Source organism: Nanorana parkeri, unplaced genomic scaffold (assembly GCF_000935625.1).
Source record: "Nanorana parkeri isolate BGI_ZX_2015 unplaced genomic scaffold, ASM93562v1 scaffold363, whole genome shotgun sequence".
NCBI classification, from domain to species: Eukaryota; Metazoa; Chordata; class Amphibia; order Anura; family Dicroglossidae; genus Nanorana; species Nanorana parkeri.
The window spans coordinates 509,758-536,796 of NW_017306631.1; the positions used below are offsets into that span (position 1 = coordinate 509,758).

General features: G+C 42.9%; 1 protein-coding gene across 1 annotated transcript in view; it reads left to right on the plus strand.

Moving 5' to 3' along the window:
* Window positions 1-784: 784 nt before the first annotated feature.
* The window catches only part of SLC30A6 (solute carrier family 30 member 6), a 48,313-nt gene continuing 22,058 nt past the window's right edge, over window positions 785-27,039 (plus strand). The window contains exons 1-9 of the mRNA XM_018558845.1: window positions 785-854; window positions 3,323-3,453; window positions 5,044-5,128; window positions 5,372-5,414; window positions 5,832-5,897; window positions 8,031-8,111; window positions 14,297-14,332; window positions 15,702-15,796; window positions 26,616-26,664. Of these exons, the coding sequence (XP_018414347.1) occupies window positions 785-854; window positions 3,323-3,453; window positions 5,044-5,128; window positions 5,372-5,414; window positions 5,832-5,897; window positions 8,031-8,111; window positions 14,297-14,332; window positions 15,702-15,796; window positions 26,616-26,664 (656 nt within the window). The remainder of the gene's footprint in view (window positions 855-3,322; window positions 3,454-5,043; window positions 5,129-5,371; window positions 5,415-5,831; window positions 5,898-8,030; window positions 8,112-14,296; window positions 14,333-15,701; window positions 15,797-26,615; window positions 26,665-27,039) is intronic.

Genomic DNA, 27,039 nt, shown 5'->3' on the forward strand with positions numbered 1-27,039 from the left:
AATCCGTCACAAGGGCTTAGCGGAATTGGGAGGAGTCAGCACAGGCTTTTGTCTCTCCTGTCGCATGAAAGAAGCCTGGGTGCCTCTCCATCCTCCCTTATTTATTTATTTTTATTCCCTTCCTTGGCGAAAAGGGTCTCGAAGTGTTAAACCTCTTTTGTCTTGAAAAAAATCCCTTCTGGTGTCTAGCCTTGCGAAATTAAACCCAACTTCCCGCCAGTCATTCCAGTTTTTCTCCAAACAGGGATTTCCCATTATAAGGTATCTTGCACCACGCCTGTTTGGAGGACAGGTCCGCGATTCAGGGATTTAGCCAAAGAGCTTGTTTTGCAGTGACGGAATACAACATAGACCGAGCAGAACATCTAATAACGTCTATAGCAGGTCCGTCGTCGGCTTGAATTCGTCCAAGTCTTTGCTAATGTCATCCTTAGGGACGTCCTTTTTTTTATGGCTGCTTCCAAATTCTCAATCCAACATGAGAGAGCCTCGGACACGGAGGTGAGGGCCACCTGACCCCGCTGACCATGCTGCCCCCGCCATCTGATAGGATTTTTTTGAGATCTTGGTCAATTCTTCTGTCAAGTATGTCCTTGAATGAAGCAGCGTCTTCCATGGGGAGGGTGACATTCTTCACCAAATGCATAATTGCTGCATCCACTGTCAGGGGGGGGGGGCATCCAATGAAACCACCTCTAGCAGGTACAACTTTTGTAGACGGTTACCTAAACATCTTCGCTCTACTTTTTTCCATTCATCGGAAATAAGTTCCTGGATTTGTTCCATGAGTGGAAAAGAGGACACCTGTTTCCTCAGAAATGGGAAGAATTGCCTATGCTTCGTCGGAGGATCTGGTGTGTCCTCCCAATTGATTGCCTGCTTCACTGCCCTGATGTATGGCTGGACCAGGGCAAAATTAAATCCGGAAGGATCCAATTCCTCATCTAGCAAAGAATCAGAGTCTTCCTCTGCCTGCTGCTCGCCCAGTGAGCTTGACCCCTCCACTGGAGGGATAGCCGGAGCTGGTTGACCCGGAAATGTAGAAGCTTGTGATAAGTGCGGTTGTGACAAAAAAGGAGTTGGGAGGCTGTGGCTTTAAACTTTGGCAATGATTCATTCTGCTGTCCAATGATATGTTGCCCAGGCAGCTTGAACACACCAATTTGTCTAGCAAGGGAACAACCCCGCATGCCTAGCACATATACTTGCTAGGTCTGCGTGAACCCTCTGGTGATGGAGAAAGGTGATGCCTTTTTGAAGACCTTTTCTTTGGGGTAGGTGCTCTTTCTCTTGGGTAGTGCAAGTCTGCAGACTGGCCTGAGTGTGCGCTGCTGCAGTGCGATTTGCGCCACTTGGCAGTGGGAGAGCAGGACGGGCTGAGGGGACAAAAAAAAAGATAAACAGTGTCCATCAGCGAATGCACTCTTTAAAAACAAAAAAACAAACGTACCCAAACGTTGGTCCCCTACCTTAAAGCGGTTGGCAGATCTTGAATAAGCGTTAATGGCTCATGGTGAAGGAGAAACAGAAACACCAGGTAGATACTGCAACAAGGATCAGAGGGAGCACAGAGAGAAATGTGAATAGAGACAGCCATAAGAAAAAAAATAGGTCACCCATCTGAGCACGTACTCGCCTCAAATACTAGGGATCGGCATGTGATGGCACAGAACGAAATACAGCTCCATGCAGAGAAGATGCCATGCTGACAGCCTCCTCCATTTATCAGGCCATCAATCCGTCCTGATTGAGCTCAAGGATCCTCCCCCACCCTGCCAGGTTTCGAACAGGGCATCTGCCCTCATCCAAAATGGAGCCCGGCCACCGGCGTAACCGCAGAGGGAGAGCCTCCGCGCCTAGGAAGCAGCCCTAACCGGACGCTGCAGGGAAGATCACTGAGGTTGCAGGGGACCCCACACAGACATTGGGAGGGGCAAAAAACAACAGGAAACCAGGGAGAGTAGATGGACCAAGTGGAAGGAAGCAGAGAGAGAGAGAGTCAGACAACGTAGACAAGAAACAGTCGAAGGATTACAGACTAACTGGCTCTGTGAATCCACAATATGTCCACCACCGCATTGCCTGACCATCCTGATTAGGATGCATAGGAATGAGAAACGGGCCCCCAAGACTGCCATAAGGGGCTCCAAGTCCCAGTGACGCATTTAGCAGTCGGGGAACTGGGACTGCACCTGGGAGAGGCTTGAACCCAGATGGGACTGCGTCGACTTACAACACAGAGGTAGGGACAATATCACACTGGTCTAGGTCAAGAGATGTGAGGACAAAAAAATGAATACAGGGGGGTCTCTCGCTCTATCTTTTTATTGATTTAAAATATATATAGTCCTGTGGGCAGGGATAAGGGCGGAGCTATCAAATGTATGCTGCCATGGAGGCACCATGAAAATTGTTTAAGAGCTTCAGATCTAACATTTTACTGTATTTTCCAGACCAATTCTGGATGACGAAAACATGTGAATATTAGCTTTGAAACAACTGACTCGTCAGTACAGGTACTATTGCTTTCTGCTGCCGAAAAAACTAAATGCAACTCAAAAGTGCTTTTTTCTTTTACCCTGTCTCTTGGCTGGTGGGTCAGAAAAAAAGTTTGCAGAGGGAAGGGTAAGAATTGCTGATACCCCTCATGTAGGAGCTGCACCCAAACTTTTTATTGGAGTCCTGCTGTTAGACTTCTGCGGAGATTGCTCCTGTGTACCTTGGAAAAAAGTATTTTCCTTCATTTTTTGTCTCAGGAAATCTCTTGCCTTTTTCAGCTGATCGAGACAAGACAGTATCTAGTTCTAAACCAAAACAGTAATTTACCCTCAAACAGAATTCCACATAATTTAGGTTTGGAAGTGACTTTTTCACCCCAAAACTTCAGCCATATTGCCCTTCTGTCAGAGTTGGGTAGGGCTGTGGATGTAGCAGAGACTTTGAAAGACTCCACTGTAGCAACTTAAAAAAAATTGACCCAGACTGATTAAATATTAAGCATTTTGTTGAATTGTAATTTTTTTTTGTGATGATATTTTGTCTGACCTTGCATATCTCACCAAACAATCTTGCTTGTCTTTATTGTCTATATCTAACAAAAATGTAGGTTATTTGAGAATCACTCGGCTGTCGATCCTCAAATCATCTCTGAATTCATGCTGACAGTCCTTCCTTCTGAAGGGTGGCTACTTTTGTTTCCCATGGTCCCTGTGTGTGTTGTAAAATAGCCGCCGCTCCAATGGACTACAATCTTAGTACAAATTAATAAAACTAAATGTGAGATTGTAGTCCAAGTTATTTTAATTACCGCATTGACCATCAGCTCATACTTTTCATAATGATATATGTTTATCTTGTTTACCAAAGGGGACCATACACCTTTTCCGAAAGACGCAGCGCTCCCTGCTTGGCAAATTAACGCAGGAGTTTCGTCTAGTGACTGCAGACCGCAGAGTAAGTATGTACTGTAATATTTATACTGCTGGCCAGGCCCTGGGGATTAAATGTATGCAAACTTGCACAGTACTATTAAAGTGACACTAAACTCAGGAGTTAAATCTTAAAATGCCTTCAAGTACCTTAACTATTAACAAAAATGTAGCTTATTTATGTATCGCTTAAATCCTCAAATCATCTCTGAATTCATGCTGACACTGTCCTTCCTTCTGGAGGGTGGCTACTTGGCTACTTTTGTTCCCCATAGTCCCTGTGTGTGTTGTAAAGTAGCCACTGCTCCAAGCTCACTCCTGTGATGGACTACAATCTCACGAGTTGGTTACTAATTTGTATTAAGATTGTAGTCCATCAAGAGAGCGAGCTTGGAGCCGTGGCTATTTTACAAAACACACAGGGACCATGGGGAACAAAAGAAGCCAAACTCAAGAAGGAAGGACACTGTCAGCACGAATTGAGAGATGATTTGAGGATTAACAGCTGAGTGATGGACAAATAATCTACATTTTTGTTAATAGTTAAGGTACTTGAATGCATTTTAAGATTTAACTCCTGAGTTTAGTGTCACTTTAAGGTGCCAGTACAATTACATTTTCAGGTAACCTGTGTTCTGAAAATATGACATTGTTATATTGTGTACAGGTCAGAGGCACTTTGGCACTTCTGATCACAGCTTTACATGCTGCAAACCAATAGTAAATATTAGGGATGCACCGATCCCCTTTTTTTCGGTATCGGGTACAAGTACCGATATTTTGCTTTCGGTACTTCCGCTGGGATGGAGCCGGCTTCCCGGGCGGGAGAACATTACTGATTGCCCAGGAAGTCGGCTCCATGCTGATTGGCTGGAAAGAAGGCTTGCAATGGTGCAATAACCAAAATGCCCACTTGATGGCAGTATAATAACCAGCTATACCAGCGGTCACCAACCAAGAACATTTTGGTGGTCCCCGGGCCCCTCTGATGCCGTGCAGGCTGGGCTGTCATTAAAGCAGCACGGAGGCTCCGTGGCTGCCTCTCACTGACTCAAGCATCGGCTGTCACAAGGAATGCGCGGCTTTCAGTACAGTGCAGATCCTTCATTTTTTTACCTTTTCGCAAAAAGGCCCAATTTCAAATTTGCAAATATTTGTTATTGATTAACTCAATACAGTTTTATCTTTTAGATGTAGTCAGAAAATGTTTTTTTTTGTGCACGGATACTGATTTTAGTGTGCTTTATCAATTGAATTGTGTATTTTTATCGGTTTAATATTAATTTGATAAACATTTGCGCAATTATCGCAGGCCTTCAAAATGTAGTAGCACCATCTTTTTATTCTACCGGGCCTGCGCTTTCAGAAAATATATGGTTTGGGGGGTCTTTTACAAACGCTAGTAACGCAGCAGTTGAAAATCAAATCAATGGGAAACATTGCAAAAATGGTGTGGCCAGCTGAGGAGCAAAATGTTCCGGACGGCTTGGCAGCGAAAGGGTTAATTCAATGTAATGTTATGTTAATTGTATATCTAAAATGTATTTTAGTACATCATATAACGTTTGACATTTTGTGCCACATTATTTAACAAGAGGTATGGTTTCTGCTTTAGTCATGGAAGATTTTGCTGTTCGGTGCCATAAATGTGGTTTGCACAGGATTCTTACTCACATGGTGCAGTTCTACAAACAGTATGGGTATGTCTTTACACACATTTATATTTTCTCAAGGATATTATTTAAGCAGTTATTTTTTTTCTCATCTTAGAATGTTTGTCTAGCCAAATGTTTTCTTTGTCAACTTTTCCAACATTTTAAAGGATAGTAATAAGTAGTTGTCTTTTGCTTTGAACCTACAGATGGTGCCTATTTTTTATTTTTGTTTTTCATCTTACAAATTTTACAATATACTGTAATCTGTATCTTTTTTTTTTCTTCCAGCCCTTACTGCTTATACCTATTTGACAATCTTTGATCTCTTCAGGTAAAATCTTTAGTTTTTACTCATCACTCTCATTTACTCTGATTTTCTAACTTAATACAACGCAAAGTAACACAGATCAGTCTGTTCGTGCCCTTGGAAACACACCCGGTACATGGGAGGGCATGTGACCTTCCCATTCTTTTGTCAAGATGCTGTCCTTATAGTAAATATAAATAATTAAGTGTCCAACCATGCTCTCAACCTGACAAGGGCAGATATGCTGCTGTTAGAATATCCGAACAGTGATGGCAGCTGATTGGCTGCCGTCACTGTTAATTCAAAACGTTTTCCAACAAGCAACTTCAATTTTCTTACTGAGACTCTGTTTTCCTATATTATGCGTTTATTCTTCCAATGTTCTTTAGGACGAACTTTAGTACCCTTAAATACTAATCCAGATTTTTTGTTTTTTCCCAGTTTAATAACCTGTTTTATAAGCTATTGGGTAATGATGAAAAAACACAGTCACACATATTCTTTTGGGTATGTATTTTTTTTTTTTATTTATTTTATTCATGTTAAATGCTCAGTGTCAGCTTTGTTTAAAGTGTAATTCTAGCTTATCTTTTTTTGTTTTGGATTAATTTGGAACAGGGTCACATATGAGGAGAAAGCTAGAATTGTTTTTTGGTGTTCCACTTTAAAGCCCAACTCCAACTGCAGCAAAAGCATTTTTTGCTTTTGGGGACATTTGCGCTGACTTGGAGTATTTGATGGGCGGTAGAACAGGAAGTGAGTGGTAATCTATTTAACATGTCTGCTATTAGTGTGCAGAAGGGGTTGAACGTTTATCAAGTTTATATTGCTGTCTTTGTTCCTATTGGAGTGAATTGCCCCTGCTTCCTATCCAGGTGAGGGATGTCAGACAGAAAAGGAAGGGGAGGTAAGTCTTCACAAAGGGAACACAGACAGCATTTTAAGTGCAACTGAAGCCAACACTGTTTTTTTACACTTGGATAGAATGGAAAGGGATTAGAATACTTATCAGGTGTTTATTGCTGTCTGTCTGATTCACCCTCTCTTTTTGTCCTGGCAATTATTACTGAAAGTGAAAGAAAATTCAAAATTTGGGTTTTTATTAGAACACGAAAAGATGGTAAATCTTCCAATGGGGACACTGCTGACCCCCATGGATTTCCATCTCGTTGGAAATCCTTTCTCTTCCTGTTGTGGCTATCAGACCGTCAGCTGTTCCTCCAACCTCTCTCTTTCGCCACTGTAGCAATGGTATATTCTTCGGCACCCCCATGTCCTATACACTATTGGATGTGATGGTTTGAGGATTCCTAGACCACTGCAAAGGAGAGCAAGATATCCAGCTCACCTGAGACCCCTGCAGAGCCCACCATATTGAGTCTCAGATGGGCTGTGCAGCATCTATGGTGTGCTCTGCAGGGTCACTCTCAGGTGGGCTGTGTGGGGTCTCTAGTATGTGTTGGGTCTCACTTGTGTCCAGCGGGTTACTAAGCCCAGAGTCCAGCGGGTTACTAAGCCCAGAGTCCAGCGGGTTACTAAGCCCAGAGTCCAGCGGGTTACTAAGCCCAGAGTCCAGTTCATATACTGTTCTGGAGGCCTAAAGCTGTGTAAGGGACCCCAAAATGTCTGATGGCTGTCCTGGGTTTAAGAGCCGGCTGACTTGGAGGATTGGGTGAGTATACATTTTTTTATCTTAAGCAAAAACGAGCAGTTAACCTCAAACAGCACTTCTGGGTAGCCCCATTTCGTGGTTTAATAACATGTCTGCCTAGGAGTTCTTTAATTAAACTTGTTAAAGATGTTACCAGAACACCATATTGAATTGAAGTCATTTCAAGTCTGCTGAAGGGGACCCTGTGTGGCCCCAAAACGTTGTTTGTTTGACATGAAGCGTCAATAAACAGATGTGTTCTTCACTTCAATATGGTGTGCTGGTGACATCTTTAACAAGTTTCAGTATTGGCGGCGCCATCCGCGGTCACTTCGAGCACCCACGCTGACAGGGATACCCGGTAATGAGTGCAGCAGGATTCTGGAATACTTCTTTATTTAACGGTCCACCACCTGAGTGAAGCCCACCTGCATAAATAGTTACCTTTCTCCCAGTTCCAGTGATATTCACTGTGTGTCCCCACCTGGGATCCTACATCCTTCCAGCTGAAAAGCTCCCCACTGGGTCCACTACTACCTGTGCATGCTTGCTGCAGCCCCATTCATTCCTCTGAAAGAGCTTTAATCCACTGGAGGCTGTCTTGAGTACAGTTTTTTCTCTCATGAGTGAATGGGACCATGGTGGTACACACAGAAAAAGGATCACCCTGAGGGATGATATCTGTGAAAAGGATGTGTGGTAACATAGGGCTTCACAGTAAATATCTGGGAAGGAGAGAACATGTATTTAACTTGGTGGGCTGCCCTAATTAAAGGTTAACTGTACCAAAGGGAATGATTGATAGATATATATATATATATATATCCTAATATTCAGATGACCACAAGTGGGCTCACATCAGAATTTGGAATGCCAAGCAAGAAAATGTGCAAGTCACATAAAAATGAATTTCTGGTAAATGTTACGTTCATTATTTCTGTGAAAATACGCCTTACAGCTCATTACATTATGTTCTTATTAATTTATAGGTTTGAACGATTTGAAGTGCTTGCAGTTTTTGCCTCTACAGTTTTGGCCCAGTTGGGTGCACTATTTATATTAAAAGAAAGGTAAGGTGATTTAAAAAAAAGTATTTTTCAGCTAAAACAGAACAAATATATTTCCTATTACATAATGCTGATGGCACTTTACAGCTAACTTAATGATTCGTGTTAGTCCCTTCCTTGAAGGAGGTCATGAGCTAGTGTCCCTAGCAGTCATACAAACGCACAACAAATTCCTTGCATATAGTGTTTCTAATTGTAATTAGCCCCAGGACCTCAGAGCTGCAAAGCAAAAAATCCAAATATTTAGCCTTGGTGTAATCTGTTTTTTTCATTTAATGGTTTGATGTATTAAAATATTGTAGTTATGTCACCTGTAAACAAATTCAAAAATCCTTTGGCAGAATCTTCACATCCAGCAAACTTCTGGTGCTGTGCACTGTCTGTAATATGTCCTGTAGTTAAGGAGGGGCCACTGCACAAAACCAAAGATGGCAGGAGATGTAGGAATTCAGGGGAAACGTAAAAAACAGGCTGTATTCCATTCACTCTATTAAAAACTAAAATAATTTTGACTGGAGTTGGGCTATAATGATTTAAGCAAAATCATTAAGCCAAATGAACTTTACATTTTGCCTTTTGGTGGGAAGGGCAGGCCTTACTTTTTCTTTAATGCTCCTATAGACCCTATGAGGATATTTTGACCTACAGCACAGCTATGAAAACCTGAGCTTAACTTTTAAACCAAATGGTAATCAGCCAGAATTTTCAGCCTACTGTCAACTGCTTGTAGTCCATTCTCCATATTTTCCTATGGAGAATCCAGTAGCACAAAAGTGCTCCGGCATTGGCATGTGACTCAATTCTAGTTGATTTTTCTATATGAATTGACAAAGAATCCACACAGAAATCAATCTATACAATAAAAGCCTCATTGCTATGGTTTACCTCCCCCAAACAGAGCCCAATGTGCTTTACTTTCTCGTCCTTTGTGGGCCATAGGAAGTTTTTCACCTTTTGAGTATACTGCCGCCTACAGCACGATTTGACACTGGCAGACAAAAAACTGAAGGCCAGTCCAAGATAGCCCCTCCTACTACTAGCATGCCTGTTTTTACTAGTGTCCTAGGAGGACGAACATAACTTTAGCTCTGCTGTGTGGAAGACTAACCTATTATTGCTAGCACCTTTTTTTTTTCTTGCTTTTTAAGACTTTTCTTCTTAAATCAAGACTATTCTTTACATTGCTCTACAGTGGTTAGTCTCTTCTCTCTTCCATTCGGGCTATACACTGCGGCCATCCTCAACCTGGCTTTTGGAATGCCATGTCTGGATCCCACAAGACAGGACATTGGAGGTATAGTTGGAAGTTAAATTCAGGTACTGGGTCCTGCATAGGGCACATTTCAGACTCTGTTCTAAAAACGTTAGCAGCGGAGCACTTTCCAGGTCCAGAGCCACTGGCCTGTCTCTGAAGACAAACTTTGTGAGTAGGACAGTCGGGCCGAGTCTCTGAAGACTCACTTTGTGAGTAAGACTGTCGGGCCAAGCACCGGGAGCTACCTCCATTACATAAGTTGCTGGGTGTCTTTAAAATGCCCGTGGGACTGAACACTGATGTAATTCACTGGTTGGCACATCGCTTATATGCCCAACGCTCTCTTTACAGCCACACAGCTTTGCAGAAGTATCTCCCTACGGTGGAGGGAGGGTTCCACTGCAACAGGTGCCCCCAACTCACACTGAGCTAACAACTCTGGGGCAGAGCCGTTCAGAGTAGCTCTGGGCCTTGTAATGGTGTTGAGACTCTTATTCAGAGTTGCTCCAGTCTCTAACTAAAAAGCATACCCCTGAGGAGTCGCAGTCCACTGCCATTACTCCCAAATTAAAACATTGTTTATGTTCTTGTCGATGCTGTGTGAACCACTCTGAAACTATAGAGGATCAGTGTATTGCTTCTACCAGTGTTGGTTTCAGTCTTGGGTCTTTTAGAGTCTGTACGGCTGCAAAGGCTTTCCCATTGCATCCACTATTCCAACATTTTCCCTATGGAAATTGGAAACACCCTGACAAGCTGTTTGCTCTCACCAAGCAGGTATAAGCATTGTACCCATTTAGGAAGACATTGTTATAGAACTGGTCTACCCCCGCTTTGGATCCGGCAGTGTGCCATCTTAAGCGAGAAACATACCTGTGGAGAGTGCACCTATCTTTAACCACCTCCCCACCAGTATATTGTAAAGAAAACTGTGGGTAGGTGGACTTCTACTACTTCTGGATAGACATGTTCAGATACTTGTTCAGATACCAGTGCCAATATTTGGCATTTTCACAAAAACTACAAGGGTCACAGCTCTTGCAGCTGCAACTGGGCCCTGGCACTCCACCACTGTGGAAATCATAAGTCTATATTGTTTTTTAAAAACTGTCACATGACACTAAACAAAAATGTATCAGTAATTGGTATCGGTGAGTACTTGGACAAGTATCGGTACTTGTACATGGCCTGGAATTTTTTTTATTGATGCATCCCTAAAATATCTATCTATCTATAATATCATACATTAAAAAAGGGTATGTACAAATCCCAGGAGCCCGTAGCCATTGCTCCTTAAAAATGACAGATTCCTCCTAACGTTTGAGTTTTTGTCTAGTGTAGTTTTGGAGTTGGAAAAGTATCAGTGCTTGCACTTGACCCAAGTATGGTACTTGGTATCTGAACATCCCTACTTCTGGAGTGACATTTATAAACCTCACAAACGTCACGTCACTCCAAAATGTCTGATCAAGTTGTCATTAGGTGGCTCAGATTACAGACAAAAGATGCAGAGCTGATTCGAATGGCGGTGTGCCTTGTTATTGCTGCAATGGCCGATCACAGGGATCACAAACGTGAACAATACTACTGTTAACATTTGAGAACCTGCCTCTTCCTCCTCTGCTGCAGATTTTTTATGTTCTTCTGCATTCCTCTTCTCTGAGCAGTTATCCTAATATCCTGTAAGTAAAACTTCAAACTGACCACCAGCAAAAGGTAGTACATTGTGCAGCAAGGGGGAGGCAGACACATCACCACTTAGCAAGAGGGTACAGAGTGGGCATATAAACCATAAAGGGAGCACTCTAACAACCAATATTATAGGGGTAAACATCACTACTGACTACTGATCACCAACATTTAATGTACCACACACCACTGACTACTAACATTTAAATAGACACTCACCACTGATTATCACCATAATGGGCATTGACTCTGGACCACTGAAATCTGCAAGCTGTTCTGTGCATTACATAATCCTGACCCATGCAGTCTGACTGCTGCACTTTATACATTGTTAAGTGGTTAAATACCACCAAAAAAAAGCTCTAACTGTCTCAAAAAGAGCTACGAAATTTAATTTAGGTACATTGCTGCATAAACGAGTAATTGTCAGTCAAACTATCACTGTTCCAGCCCACAGCCATAAAATGTATTGACTTCCTTACCTGCCTTCTTAAAATCAGCCACAGGATGGTGCTATAGAGAAGCATTTCTTTTACAACAGAGCACATTGTTTTTCTATGGTAAGTTCTCAGCCCATGAAGAAAGGAACAAGTATATTCTGGAATATGGAACAGAGAAGAGAATCCGATGCCATCCGTTTAAGTATGATACAAATTCATTGAACGCATGAGTACAGCCATCCCATATGACAAAGATATCATCTATGAATCAACCGTAACTTCACATGTTGTGCATAAAAGAGCGATATGTACACATGACATTCTTCAATGAACCCACAAACAAGTTTGCAAAAGAGGGTGCTGCTGAGCTGCCTATGGCAATACCCCGAATCTGTTTAAACACCATTTCTTCAAATGTGAACACATTGTTCTCAAGTACGAATTCCAAGCAACTCAGAATGAAAGCAGTGGGAACATCATGTACATCTCTGCGTTAGAGAAAATGCTCTGTGGCCCTAAGACCTGCTTTATTAGGGATGCATGTGTAAAGAGATGAAATGTCCATAGTGGTGAGTTTCCAATCCACTTCAAAAGTTTCAAATGTCCACACCACCTCATTCCATATGCCATGCTGTTGTTCTATTCCACACCACCACTTCTGTACATTGTGCTGTAATTCCTTAATCTGCAGCAACCTTACAGATCCAACAGCTTTAGTGTTTAAGTGTATCTGAGCATGCAAGCTAGCAGCTCTAGTGTGTGTGTCTGGGTGTGCCAGATGGCGTATTTTCAGTGCTTACCATAGGTACTCCATTGATCACGGGGACAAGTCAGTTAAGTCTCTGGACAGACCACTTCATTTGGCATTGTGAACCAGGTTGTCCCTGGCCTGGTAGGGACGGACCAGCGTTTGGCTCTCAGCACTATGAATGACCGAGTTTCTGCCCATTTTCCAATGTAGCTCACCCTGTTCATTCCCTTGTTACTCTGTGGGATCTGAAACTTGTTCTCTCTGTGCTTCAGAAACCATCATTTGTACCCATTATAGATATTCCTCTCTCTACTTTCACCCACAAGGTGGTAGTCCATTGCCTATGTGAGTCAAGTGACTGAACTAGAGGCCTTATTCTGCTAAGAACCCCCTTCTGGTTGCTGGTTTTGCAAAGGGAAGGGATAGTGTTGAGGCCCCGAACTTCCTGTTTGCCTGAGGTAGTTTATGCCTTTCACCTCAGCCATGACAAATTTCTCCTGTCCCTCTGTCCAGTTCACCCAAAGGATATTTCTCTCACAATTGTCTGGATGTGGTTCTTGCTGTAAGAGTCAGCCACTGTTTCCTTTAGAAAGACTGATTCCCTTTTTGTAATCCTGGATGGACCCATACAGGTCCTCCGGTTTCTCTCTCTACTATCTATAGGTGGTGCAGGCAGACCATCAACCAAATTTTGGGGTTTTGAGGATCGGGTTCCACCCCTTTTTACTAGGGTACACTCTTCTAGATCTTTGAGTGCTTCTTGGGTTTTTTGGCATCAAGCAACCATTTCCCAGATTTTCAAGGCTCCCACCTGGTCTTCTGTGCGCACATTTTCTACTAGGTGAATGTTTTCAGCTCGCCTGATGCCAGCTTGTGGCATAAGGTCCTTCAGATGGCTCTGCAAGCAGTGTCTAGTTCTCTGTCTTTTTTCACAGGCCTATGTATGTTTGTTTGCTTTGTTGCCCACTCCTTAATTGAACTGCTTTTGGATTTCTCAAAAGCGAAAGACCCTCAAAGCGCGAGAGAAAATAGGATCTTTATACTCACTTTAAAATGCTGAGAGACACAGGTCACACCATTCTGAGGCATGCTAGTAGTAGAAGGGGTTATCCTGGACGCGTCTATAGGTTTTTTGTTTGTAGGCAGCAGTATAACCTGAAGGTTGAAAGACGTCATCTGACCCTCCAATAGAGTCCTAGAAAAAGTTTTTACGGCAAGTACAAAAATCCTTTTTTTTTTTTTTTTAAGCATACCAGTAAAAAGCAAGACCTAGTTTTTCAGCCAAGCTCCAGGTGTTATTGGCTGAAATCAAACTGGACAGAGCACTGCTGTGACCAGCAGAGCCAGACGTAGGCCAGAACTATGAAGCACAGAGTTTTCTGGGAACGGTTATGACAGTAACAGGTAAGAAGATCCTGCCAACTTTTGCAGAACAACATGAGGAAATTAAAGTGTATCCAAAGACAAAACGCTTATTATTTTTTTATTAAAGCAGGGAAGGGCTAGAACCCCTGACAGGTTTTTATTTAATTGCTGTCTGTGTACTTCTTGGTTAGATTCACCCTCTCTATTTGTCATGCTGACCATTGTCACCACAACTGAAAGTGAGAGAAAATCGAACCAGATGTCACCAGGACAAGAATAGGGGAGAAATATTCAATTGGGGACACCAGTTCCAGTGACAAGGTGATTTTTCTTTTTTTGGAGAGATTCTTTCTCACTTCCTGTCATGTTTCAAGACAGGGAGTAAAGGAAGATTTTTGCAAAGGGACACAGACAGCAAAAGTAAAACCTGTCAGTGCTTTTAACTCCTCCCTACTCTATCCAAAACTATTAAAAAAAGAAATAACTTAAAAATCATTTTTTTTAAAAAGGGCGAATGCCCCAATTGGTTCCGGAGATTTGTGAATACCCAATGGGGGATTACAGATTTGTTGCATTTTCACAATTGGAAAAATCTTTTCTGGCGGCATATTGTTTTAATAAAGCTAAACAAAAATAAACCGAAATAGACGTGATTCATGTTTGCTGTAATATCTTATCTTATTTTTAGTGCTGAAAGATTTCTGGAACAGCCAGAGATACACACGTAAGTATTTTATGTATTTCATTTTCTGTCTTACCTGTTAGGTTTGTCTATAAAAGCAGACGCTTACAATGAGGCATTTCTGCAGTGTAAATAAGGCACATATCTAGTACAAACCAGTAAGTTATTTCCCCTGTATGTTTGCATACATTTGAAACAAATTTGACAAAATGGGCTCATATTTGAAGCGAAAAATTATGCACATTTCAGCTATTAAGAGGCATGTATATTAACCACTTCCTGGCCAGAGAAAGGTATTACTATTTGCACACACATGATAAAATCAGAACGTTTGGCTAGAAAACAGCTTTAGACCCCCAAACAATTATATATTTTCTGAAAGCAGAGGCCCTGTAGAATAAAAAAAATGTTAGTTGCAATTTTTTTATGTCACACGGTATTTGCTCAAATGTTTATCAAACTAGTATTTTTAGGATAAAATACACTAAACTTAAATTTAGTGCACAGAAACAGAAAATAATACCCAATTTTTTGGTAACATATAAAAGACAGGGTCACGCCGGGGAAATAGATACCAAACATGTCGAGCCTTACAATTGCGTGCATCCGTGAAACCGCAAAAAAATGCAATACCCAGACGCTTTAAAAGCTTTTACTGCTGAAACATTTTTCAATACTCATGAAAATGTTTATTAAGTAAGTGGTGTAAGGATTCACACACAAACATTTAACTATGCACAATTAATAGAGGAATTGATGTTGTTACACAGTATTTACAGCACACAAGATTTAACAGATCGCTACACAGGATTTAACACAATATAATATATTTTATTATATTTTTACTCTTAGATTTGCCAATGTTGTAGCGATATGATGTTGATATTCACTCCTAAAATATAGGGAGCATTAGTTTATACACAAGACCGAGCGCAACATATTGGCACTATTAATCTGTATTCTTGTCTCAGGTCAGTGATTTAAAAAGTACTAAAGCCATTAGAAAACAATGATAGACAGGCGATCAGAATGCTTTACTGAAAGGGAAGGTCAGGAATGGCAGCTTCCATACTCTCTTCGTGCAGGTTTCCTTTACCAAATGAAATAGTGCCATATTCTGCACTGTTTGTCAGTGCAAGTGTTTTGGTAATTTCCCCCCGGTATAGTAATGTGTAAAGTCTAACTGCACCCCTATAAAATGTAATGTAAAATATGTGTGTGGTGATCCAAACACAGAGTAGAGTGAATGTAAGTCTTGTATGATTTAACGTGTCTATCTTTTACTATTACTATACATTTTTACTTTTGTCCATAGTATCATGCATGGTACAAAACACAACCCAGAACCAATACTTTGTAAGTGCTAAATGTTTGCAAATTACATTTAATGATGATTCTGATTTTCTTCTAGTGGCCGTCTTCTGGTGGGGACTTTTGTGGCTCTATTTTTCAATCTGTTCACCATGCTTTCTGTTAGAAATAAACCATTTTGTTATGTTTCAGAAGGTAAGTTTACTCTCAGTATATTTTGATTTTAAAACAAACTTCTGATGTTTCCTGACCGTATAACTGCACTTTAGATAACAGTCACTAGGAAATCCCTGGTGGTCAGCAGGGTCACCAGAACTATTGTCCCCATCGGAAGATTTCTCATTTCTATTCCTCTTCTGATGACCACCCACAATTAGGTATTTTCTTTCACTTTCAGTGAGAACAGTCACCAGGACTAGGAAAAAAGAATATAGCACTGCGCTTCAAACTCAAAAATATTCCTAAAATGTGAGAAAAATAGTATGAAATGTGAAATTGTCACAAAGTGATAAACAATTTTGTGTCATACACAACACCTGTGTTGCACAATGCCTCTGCTGATGATAGTAAGAAAAAGCTCTAGGTCTAAGGGTCTAGACCAGGGGTCAGCAACCTTAAACACTCAAAGAGCCATTTGGACCCGTTTCCCACAGAAAAGAAAACACCGGGAGCCACAAAACCCTTCTGACATCTAAAATGAAGGAAAACACGTCATATATCGTCTTTTACCTTTTTGCTATGTATAGTTGTTTGAGTTGTTATATGAGGGCTTAGTAACGCACTGCACTCTGGGCTTAGTAACGCACTGGACTCTGGGCTTAGTAACGCTCTGGGCTTAGTAACGCACTGGACTCTGGGCTTAGTAACGCACTGAACTCTGGGCTTAGTAACTCACTGGATTCTGGGCTTAGTAACTCACTGGATTCTGGGCTTAGTATCGTCTTTTACCTTTTTGCTATGTATAGTTGTTTGAGTTGTTATATGAGGGCTTAGTAACGCACTGGACTCTGGGCTTAGTAACGCACTGGACTCTGGGCTTAGTAAGCACTGGACTCTGGGCTTAGTAACGCACTGGACTCTGGGCTTAGTAACTCACTGGATTCTGGGCTTTGGGCTTAGTAACGCACTGGACTCTGGGCTTAGTAACGCACTGGACTCTGGGCTTAGTAACGCACTGAACTCTGGGCTTAGTAACGCGCTGGACTCTGGGCTTAGTAACGCACTCCCGACCCGGTTCTGAGTAGCCTGGGTCTATGGCGACACCTTCAACTCTCCCACTACCTCGCATCCATCCCAAACCCGACAGCGTTCACCCGCCCACTGACTCCACTCGAACAAGCCTATATAGACCAGGGCCCCCTAGCAAAATCCTTATCCTTTTGCTACCAAACTTTGCTATCCGCTGACCTGACCGAGCCGCTACACTTTATAGAGAGATGGGAAATGGAGCCAGGGACACAATTTACAACCCCAGAAAGGAGCAAGATAATGAAGCTGTCCCTGAAGGCATCCATTTGCAATAAGCTCCAAGAATCAGGATATAAGATCCTGACGAGATGGTACAGGACTCCTAGTAGACTACACCTTATGTATCCAGCCCTGCTGTATGTCTGCTGGCGCTGCGGTGAGCCAAGGGCAGACATTGGTCCTGCACGAAACTGGCGCAGTTTTGGTCCCAGGTGCGACTTATATCCCAAAAGTTCACTGACCGTCCGATTCCGGATGACCCAGCCTTTTTTCTACTGCATCATAATCAGTATACGCTCAAGGGATATAGGCGGTCAATAATGGTCCATCTGCTCAACGCAGCACGAGCATGTATACCTCTGCTGTGGAAACAGGAGGCTCCACCCTCGGTAAAGCTATGGTTCACCAAAATTAATGACATAAGGTATATGGAAGATCTTACCAGTCACATCAAAGATGCTTCCTCTAGATTCAATGCTACCTGGCACTACTGGCTCGAATATACGACCACGGATGAATATCGGGCATATATGGCTTCTTGAGTGATGCCAACTCTCTGGTATCCCTCCCCTGACCCCTCTACCTCTCTGACTCTATCCAGGCTCTGCCTTGCCTTATCTCCTCCCCTCCCTTTACCCCCTCCTTTTTTTTTTCCTCTCCTTTCGCATTCGAGTATCTAGCCATCCCTTAGGTATTTTACACCTTCCTCAAGGTAACGGTTACTTATGATTCGCTGGATGGACGATCTGATAACTCAGCCATCTACGGACCATTTCATAGTTGGAGCTTTCCCCCGAGATGATAGGGGTATTGGACTCCAGAATCTGGGGAAGTTCTGCTCACAGCTCAATGTTTACGTATCAAGCTTATTGTGTAACCATGGGATGTTAGTAATCTTGCCGAATGCCTATAATTGGGTTTTGGTTTTTTTTTCATGCTATTTTTTCACTTGTCTGTATATGATTTGTGTATGTACTTTCCCCTTCTACTGTATGTAAATGACATAACATGACATAACATGTTATGTTACGAAAATAAAAGAATTTATAAAAAAAGTAACGCACTCCCCCCGCTCATTCGGACTCGCCAAGCCTCACAGCCAGCATCCCAGCTAGACAGTGTGCACTGCAGGGGGCGGGGCGGGGCATGTGACACACTTCACCTGTTACTAGGGACACGGCCAGGAGAGGAGGTGAGTCACCCCCGCCCCCTTACTGAGAAGCCTGTCGGCAGTGTGGGGCCCCGGGACCCTGCACTGCCGCATATTCCACCCGGGGGCTGCCCAGTCCCGGACCTCACTGGGCCCCAGAGGTAGTTCCGCCCCTGGACAGGGAGCCGCAGCAGAGGGATGAAAGAGCCACATGCGGCTCCGGAGCCGCAGGTTGCTGGCCCCTGGTCTCGACACTATAAACCATAAGAAACAAACAAACAAAATGTGCTAGTACATCTCATAAAGTGTGTACATATAGAAAATCCTGTATTAAATCTCACAAGTGATGTACAACTCCCACAGGTGTTGTATATGACACAAAATTGTTTATCACTTTGTGACAATTTCACAATTCATACAATTTTTCTCACATTTTTGGAATATTTATGAGTTTGAAGCGCAGTGCTATTTTATTTTTTCCTATTTTGGGTGTACTCACCTATTAAGCACAGCTGCTCTTTGAGTGTTATTTGATTCCTAGCGCAGTTTTTTTTCTATCTAATAGTCACCAGGACTAGGCAAATCTCCCTAATGGGAACACAGAGATCAACTAACAAAAAAGGTTTTGAGTTCACAAAAATTGGGGCAACTGGGGGCATGGCCTGACTTCTGGCATAGACGGACACTGATCTCTGCAGCTTTGGTCCTTCATCATCCACACAGCTATCCTGGCCGCTCACTCCTGCTTAATTTTGGCACCTGGCTGCTCCTCATCCTCCTCTCCTGCTACTCATCGCGTGGATAGTGAAGAAGTATCCAGACTCTTAAGGTGCCCATACACCTTACGACAATCGTATGCGATCGACTTTTCGTACGACAATCGTAATGTGTGAATAGAGAGCCCGACCGATAGTACTGTACGACTTTTGACGGTCAAGCATGTTTGAAAACTTTGCTAGATCGTACGATGTTCGCATGGTTGGTGGCGTTTCCGTCCGTCAAAAGTCGTACGATTAACACTGTGCATGTGCAAACGAAAAACAATTGCGGTCAATTACCGCAAGTCGTCCAGGTGTTTTTCTTAACTACCGCTAATTGGACCTTGCGATAATCGGGGCAAGATGGGGCCGTCGTATGAAAATCGTACGACGGTTCGATCATTGGACGAAAAGTTTCGTCCGATAATCGTAAGGTGTATGGGCACCTTTTAGAGTTTATTCCTGTCATTCCACTACACATATGAATCTTTCTAGAATTGATTTGGCATTTGGAACACCTGCTGTACTTCCTTGGCTACGTGATATCCGTTACCTTCCATGAGGAATTTCAGACCATGCCTCCTTGCTAGTTGAACTCTCCTGTGGCAATTCCTTTTCCACCCGTGTGGAGGATGAATTCTGCCTGGTTGTCGGACTCAGAGGCCTGCTCACAAGCTATTACTTATTACTGGAATGACAATTCCGCCGTATCTTCCTCATCCCTTAAGTGGGAAGCATTTGAGCAGGCTGTGAGTTTGGCTGAGGCTGCCTATGTTTCTGACCCTTTTACTACTACTTATAGAGATTGGATGGTAAAAAAGAGTGTGTTTGAGCTCTATCTCCTAGAAGGTACAAAAAAGAGGATGTTTTATGCGGAACAGAAAGTGTTTGAATTTGGCAATAAGCGTGCAAACTCATGGCCTATTTTACGAGACCAGAGTATAACCCCACCTCCATTCCCCGCATTGTTTCCTCTACAGGACAAACCTTCACTACTTCACAAGATATCATGGGGGCTTTTTTGTCCTTCTTTGAGGACCTCTACACCTCTAGAGCCACCTACACTACTTTAGATCTCGAGATTATCCCAGGTTTCCCTGCCTTGTTTGACTTTTGAGGCGAGGGATGAGTTGGGCTTGGCACCTACCGAGGATGAGATTGAGGCTGCTCTCTCCCAGTTTCCGAGTAAGAAAACAACGGGCTTAAATGGGTTTCCGATAGAATGGTATGCTACCTATGGCGAGGAATTGAGCCTGCATTCATTAGTTGTTTATAATGAGGCATTTGATATGGGGATCCTCCCGCCCTCTATGCGTGAATCCCTCATAGTTCTGATTTTGAAACCAGGTAAGAACCCTACTAAATGCGATTCCTATCGCCCTATCTCCCTGATTAATGGATTAATTTTGGCTAAAATCCTGGTTGTGCATATTAACAAGTATATGATCGTCCCTTATCAATAGTGATCAGTCGGGTTTTATGCCGGGCCGCTCCACCAAGATGAATATACGTAGCATATTTACTAATTTTCAGTTCTCCCAGCCCATTGTAGAAGGTAGGACTCTAGTCTCCCTTAAGGCATTCTATAGTGTGGAATGGCTGTATTTGTTGCAGATATTTACATCTTTTTGGCTTTGGTGCTCGCGTGATCCAATGGGTTAAGATTCTTTGCAATTTCCCAGTGGCTAGAATAAGAGTCAAAAAGGATATTTCTCCTCCTTTTTGTATGTCTAGGGCAGGAGTCAGCAACCTGCGGCTCCGGAGCCACATGTGGCTCTTTCATCCATCTGCTGCGGCTCCCTGTCCAGGGGCGGAACTACTGCCGGGGCCTGAGGCTGTGGGGGGGAGGGCTTCTCAGTAAGGGGGCAGGTCCTGTGACTCACCTCCTCTCCCGGCCGCCTCCCTAGTAACAGGCGGCAGGAGAGGAGAACTGTGTGTCACATGCCCCGTCCCCTGCAGTGCACACCGTCTGGCTGGGATGCTGGCTTTTCCAGGGCAGATCAGCATTGCAAAACATATGTGCAGGAGAACTGATCTGCGCTGCAAACAGCTGATCGGTCCTGAAATGTCACTTCTATCCGACTTTGTGAGTGGGGTGGAATGTGACATACGATTTGCGATGCTGATCTGCAAGAGAACAGCTGAGAAAGCGTTGGAATGCTTGACCTATTGGCGGACACACATTCCACCGCCAAAAAACTGGGCGGGATTACATTGAAATGTGTGACCACGTCACCGGTCACACATTGTAACGTAGTCACAAACTTTGATAGAACACCGCCATCAGGGGGGTATGGCTGGTACCCATGTGAGGGGTTTGGGCAGCCTGGGGGGCCTCTTACATGAGTATCAGCTGTACCAGGGGCGGCATGGCAGAGGTGACAGAAGGGGGTGGAGGTACAGGGAAAGGGACCCCGGCGACCAGCCCACCTGAGGCCCTGCAGACCCCACCATAGAGCGTCTCAGATGGGCTGGGCAGGATCTATGGTGTGCTCTGCAGGGTTACTCTCAGGTGGGCTCTGCGGGGTCTCAGGTAAGCCCAGAGTCCAGTGCGTTACTAAGGCCAGAGTCCAGTGCGTTACTAAGCCCACATATACCTATATACATAGCATAAAGGTAAAAAAACAATATATGCAGTGTTATCTTCATTTAGATGTCAAAAGGGTTTTGTGGCTCCCAGTGTTTTCTTTTCTGTGGGAAACTGGTCCAAATGGCTCTTTGAGTGTTTAAGGTTGCTGACCCCTAGACTCTAGGGGAACCAAACAGGGAGCGATTAGGGTCAGATTTACCTATCTGACCCTAATCGCTCCCTGGCTCAACTTCTTCAATTGCTGGAGGAATTTGGTTACTACCACTGGATTTAAAGTTTAATGTGACAAATCTATTATTTTTCTTTTAGATCCGAATATGGCTGCTCATGTCCATCCCACACCCAAATTAAAAGTAGCCCATGAATTTAAATATTTGGGTGTCAGGGTTCAGCTCCCACTTTTCTCCAATATTGCAAACAATTTAGTCCCAGTGATCGACTCTCTTCAGTTGAAGACTAACAATGGACGGATTTAACTTTGGACCTTTATGGGAATGGTCAATATTATCAAAATGATTTTCTTTCCAAAACTTTTATATAGCTTGGCTAACTCCCCATGCTTCATCCCACAAAAGTATTTCCGTAAAATTAATTTTATATCCATTTCTTTTTTATGGCAGTGTTGTAGTCCTAGAGTGGCTCTGGAGGTGTTGCAGTATCCTCGTTCTCTGTTGGGTTTAGCCTTTCCCAATTTTCACTTGTACTATCTGGCAGCCCAGTTAGTGGTTATACATGATTGGCTGCTCACTAATGTAGGAAATTCCTACACAGCAATTAAAACCGCCATACTTACCTCTTTTGAATCTTTGCAGAATGTCCTGTATAGGGGGATTTCCGGTTCTCAATTGGGTACTACTCTTATTTCTATGACACTACGTATCCTTGCAACTAATGATTATTTTCATAATCGATTAGTTGGCCAATTTTATTTTTTAGATTAATTGATTAATCAGATAAAACAAGAATTAAATACCATCCTTAATTTAAAATAAAATACAGTGTCACAAACATAAAGTTTACTTCAGAATAAAACTGCATGCACAAATCTTTGCAATCGCACTGCACTGGAGCGCACGATATTGCGCCACTGTGCGTTCCAGTGCGGGCGATCACACTGTGGGTAGGAGGCGCGTTTGGAGTGCCATTGAAATGAATGGCACTGCAACGCACTTCCTGCAGCAGAATTTGGCAGGCCGACACTGAAAATTTACTTTTTTTAAAAAATAATCGTATTGTAAGTACATGGTGCTTGAATAGCTTCAGCCAGGGAATGACAGCTGCCAGTGGCAAGATTCCGCAGACGGCAGCTGAATATAAATACAGCAGTTAGTGGGCTGGTGCAATAGCCAGCTTGCAATTGGCCATTTCAGATTGCAATAGCCAATACCAGGCTGGCTATTGCACCCGCCCACTGCTTGCTGTGCCCTCATTCCAGCATGGTGGAGAGGGCTAGGGGATCTAACTATCTAATCAATAATGAGAATCGTTGACAACTATTGTCATTAATCCATTATTCTCAATCGATTATTATTGATTAAATAATTTTTTGTTGTTGCAGCCCTATTTTGAAGACACATATATGTCCTCTGTGATAGCTACCAGGGATAGAATTTTGTAAATGAAGTTTTTCTACCAGGTCTAGTGTACCCCATCTTTTTTGTGTAGCCTGGGTCTCCTCCCATCTCCGCAGTGCTTTAAACGATGTGGTCAGAAGGCGGATTTCTTTCACATTTTTTGGTCTTGCCCACTTAAAGGTACCTTCTGGTCTGACGTTACCTCCTTTTTGGAGACGTATGTGCGCCTCCCTAATATATATAATCCCACCCTTTGCCTTTTAGGGCCGTTTGGAGAGCTGGCACTAGATTCTGGAGCTTAGACCCTTATCCGTATTATGTCTGTGAAGGTTCTCATTCATCTAGGTCATGGTATATCTGTAAAAAATAAGTCAAGGCAATACAGCAAGTCCAGTTGCTTTGACTTATTTTCTACTTATCTGTATTTTCCTGTTTTATGCCAAGAAATCAATTCTTCTGGTATGGAGTAGCCCTGAGGTGCCTTCTCTGGGTTGCTGCAGGTGTATAGTTAACCCCTGCCTCTTTATAAAATTACTTATGCACAACAGGGCAATCCACAGCTCTTTGAACGTATTTGGGGTCCATGGTTGTTTTCTATTGCTACAACCATTAATCTTCCCTAAGTTGTCACAGGACATAGTGTTGATATGTTCTTGTCTCCTTTGTTGATTTCTATTACCTGTACTAGAGATGTTGTCATAGTTTACCATACTATTCTAGTGTACTGAGACTGTAACCATTGTTAGGAATGTTTGATTCCTGTCTTCTGTTTTGTTGCCGTTGTATGTAAAACTTAAAGAGAAGCATCTTTAAAGGAGAACTATGAGGTGAGTGATTTTAACTCAACCTCATAGTTTGAGCCGACGTGTGACAATGAAACTGTCACACGTTGGCTCAATAGATCGGGAAGTGAGCGAACACATACCGTCGCTCGCTCACTTCTCGATCATGTCCCTGCAGAGAGCCGTGACTGTCACTCACGGCTCCCTGCAGGGATCCCTCCCCGATCCTCCAGCGCTGACTGGTGGAACGGATGGGGGAGGGGCCGGATAAAGCTGGCTCTGCCTCCTAGATTGGATCACGGGAGGACGCTAGTTTGTGTCCTCCCGTGACCCTTAGGAGAACTATTGCCCCATAGTTCTCCTTTAAAAAAAATTGGACCACTGGACAACTGTGATCACAAGGTTGACAATAAATGATTTATCTATTGTCCGCAGTAGATTTGGTGCTGCTAACTGCATGGACACGTTTGCGTACAAAGTGACACCATCACATTCATATGCGTCATGACGAAGATGTATGTGATAGCATCATCAACCCACACCTGAAGGCAAGAAATGAACTGAGACTTTATAAGGCCTAAGTCGGCACATGCCAGTGGCGATGATATAGTGTGCTTTTAACACTTTGCACAATTTTTTTTTTTAGGACCTAGACACAAACGAGCAGGTAACCCTTGCAGTGTTGGGAAAGCCCCAATGCAAAGGTTAATAAAACTTTTCCCTGGAGATCTTCTTTCAGCATGTAATTCTTGATGATGCCGTACAATGCAGTAAAACATGTAGGGTGAATTTTGGTGCAAAGAGAATTAGTTGGGATGAAGACATAAAAGTTTGAAATCCTATGACCTGTGGCCCTCGACCGGGATTACAGACCCCAGTTTTTTATTTTCCTAGTCTCTTCTTCCTCTTGTTGCCTCTCTCCCTTTTACTTATTCTACTTCTAGGAGTACTTCCTTCTCAATCGGACATTTGCAAGTTTGCTAAGTTTCACTAAGTTTTCTAAGATTAGTCTTTGCACTACCATTATATTACTTGCTCTTTTTTACCATGTTACCAGTATATAGTATTTGAGGTTGAATAAAGACATTAGTCCATCAAGTCCACCCTATTAGGATCTCATTCTAGGAGTACCTGTACCCCTGTATATTACGGTCCCTTAAGAAATCGTCCAAAAGTTTCTTGAACAATTCCACATTATTTGCTGAAATCACCGCCTGTGGCAGTGAGTTCCAGACCCTAACTGATCTTACTGTGAAGAACCCCCTTCGCCCCTTGTGCTGGAATTTTTTTTCCACCAATTTTAGGTGATGGCCTCTAGTTTTTGTAACGGAGTTAATTTTAAACAGTTTATCGCTAATGTTGCTACCACCATTAAACATTTTGTACATGGAAATCATATCCCCCCTTAATCTCCTCACCTCTAATGTGAACATGTTTAAATTTAGTAGCCTCGTCTCGTAGCTCTGGTCCTCCATACCCCCAATTAGTTTGGTTGCCCTTCGCTGGACTTTTTCCAACTCAAGGACATCTTTTCTTAGTACTGGTGACCAGAACTGGACCGCGTACTCCAGATGAGGTCGAACCAATGATCTATAAAGTGGCAAAATTATAGACTTGTCCCTGCAATACATCCCCTTTTTAATACAGGACAAGACCCTGCTAGCTTTGTTTACAGCAGCCTGGCACTGCAAACTACCTTTCAGTTTGTGGTCTACAATGACCCCCAAATCCTTCTCCATTTCTGACTTCCCCAGCGGCATACCCATAATTGTATAACCCATTTGTTTATTTTTAATTCCAAAGTGCATTACTTTGCATTTATCGACATTAAACCTCATCTGCCACATTAATGCCCACTCCCCTATTTTATCCAGGTCCTCCTGTAATGTTATAGTGTCTAAGTCCGTGTCTATTACCCTCCCTATTTTGGTGTCATCCGCAAACACGGAAATATCGCTCTTAACACCCTCCCCGATGTCATTAATAAATAAGTTGAACAATATGGGACCCAGCACAGAACCCTGAGGCACACCGCTCATTACACTAGCCCAGTCTGAAAAGGTGCCATTTACAGATACCCTCTGGACACGTTCCCGTAGCCAGTTCTCTATCCACGTACACACCACCTCATCTATGCCCATAGCCCTCAGCTTGTGTAGCAAGCGTTTGTGTGGTACCGTATCAAAAGCCTTTGAGAAATCCAGATATACCACATCCACCGGCTTACCTCCGTCCATATCTCTACTCACCCCCTCATAAAAAGTCAGTATTACTTTTTTTAATTGCACCACACTGCAATGCATGGTATTGTGGTACTGCACGTTGTGGCTTGATCACGCTTTCAACGCAATGCACCTGCCGCACTGTTAACACATGGTAGGTGTATTGTGTGGTACGGTTAATCGCACAGAACTGTGGGATTAACGCATCGCACCAGCATAAAGGGGCCTTGAGACTGTTGCAGTGCATCATTTTGAATGGAATGCAAAAGCACTGCAGCTCATATTTTAAATGATATGCTGTATCGTTCAGCACACAGTGGACCAGAACACACAGATGGTTCATACCTGTGCATTGTGGTGCTCTAAAATGCAAATGGACTACCGCATGCTACTGCAACACACAGATCTGAATACTTCCTTAGTATGCATTGGAACTTTATCCTGTTTTTTTTCCTCTCATTAATCCCACAGCTGCAAGCACAAGTTGGCTTCAGGAACATGTAGCAGATCTAAGTCGGAGGTATATCATGTATTATATCTGCTAAACTGTCTATAAAATCCTCTTGATGCCATAATGTACATAAGGTTTTAATGCTGCCTGAGTGGTTACACATGGGTGTGATGATTAAACTCTGATCTTAAGGTGCCCATACACTGCACGATTCTCGTATGTGAATCGCGGGAAATCCTGCGATCGTAACGAGAATCGTGCAGTGTATGGAAGGCGTGCGACCGTTTCTAATGTACGGTCGCATGACTTTTGTATTTCGAGCATGTTGGAAAACCAGCCGAGAATCGTACGATTTTCGGCTGGTTTTTAACATGATCGAGAATGACTGCCGAACGGGCCGGTGTGCGTACGCGCACACTGCCCGTTCAGCATTGCAGTCATCGG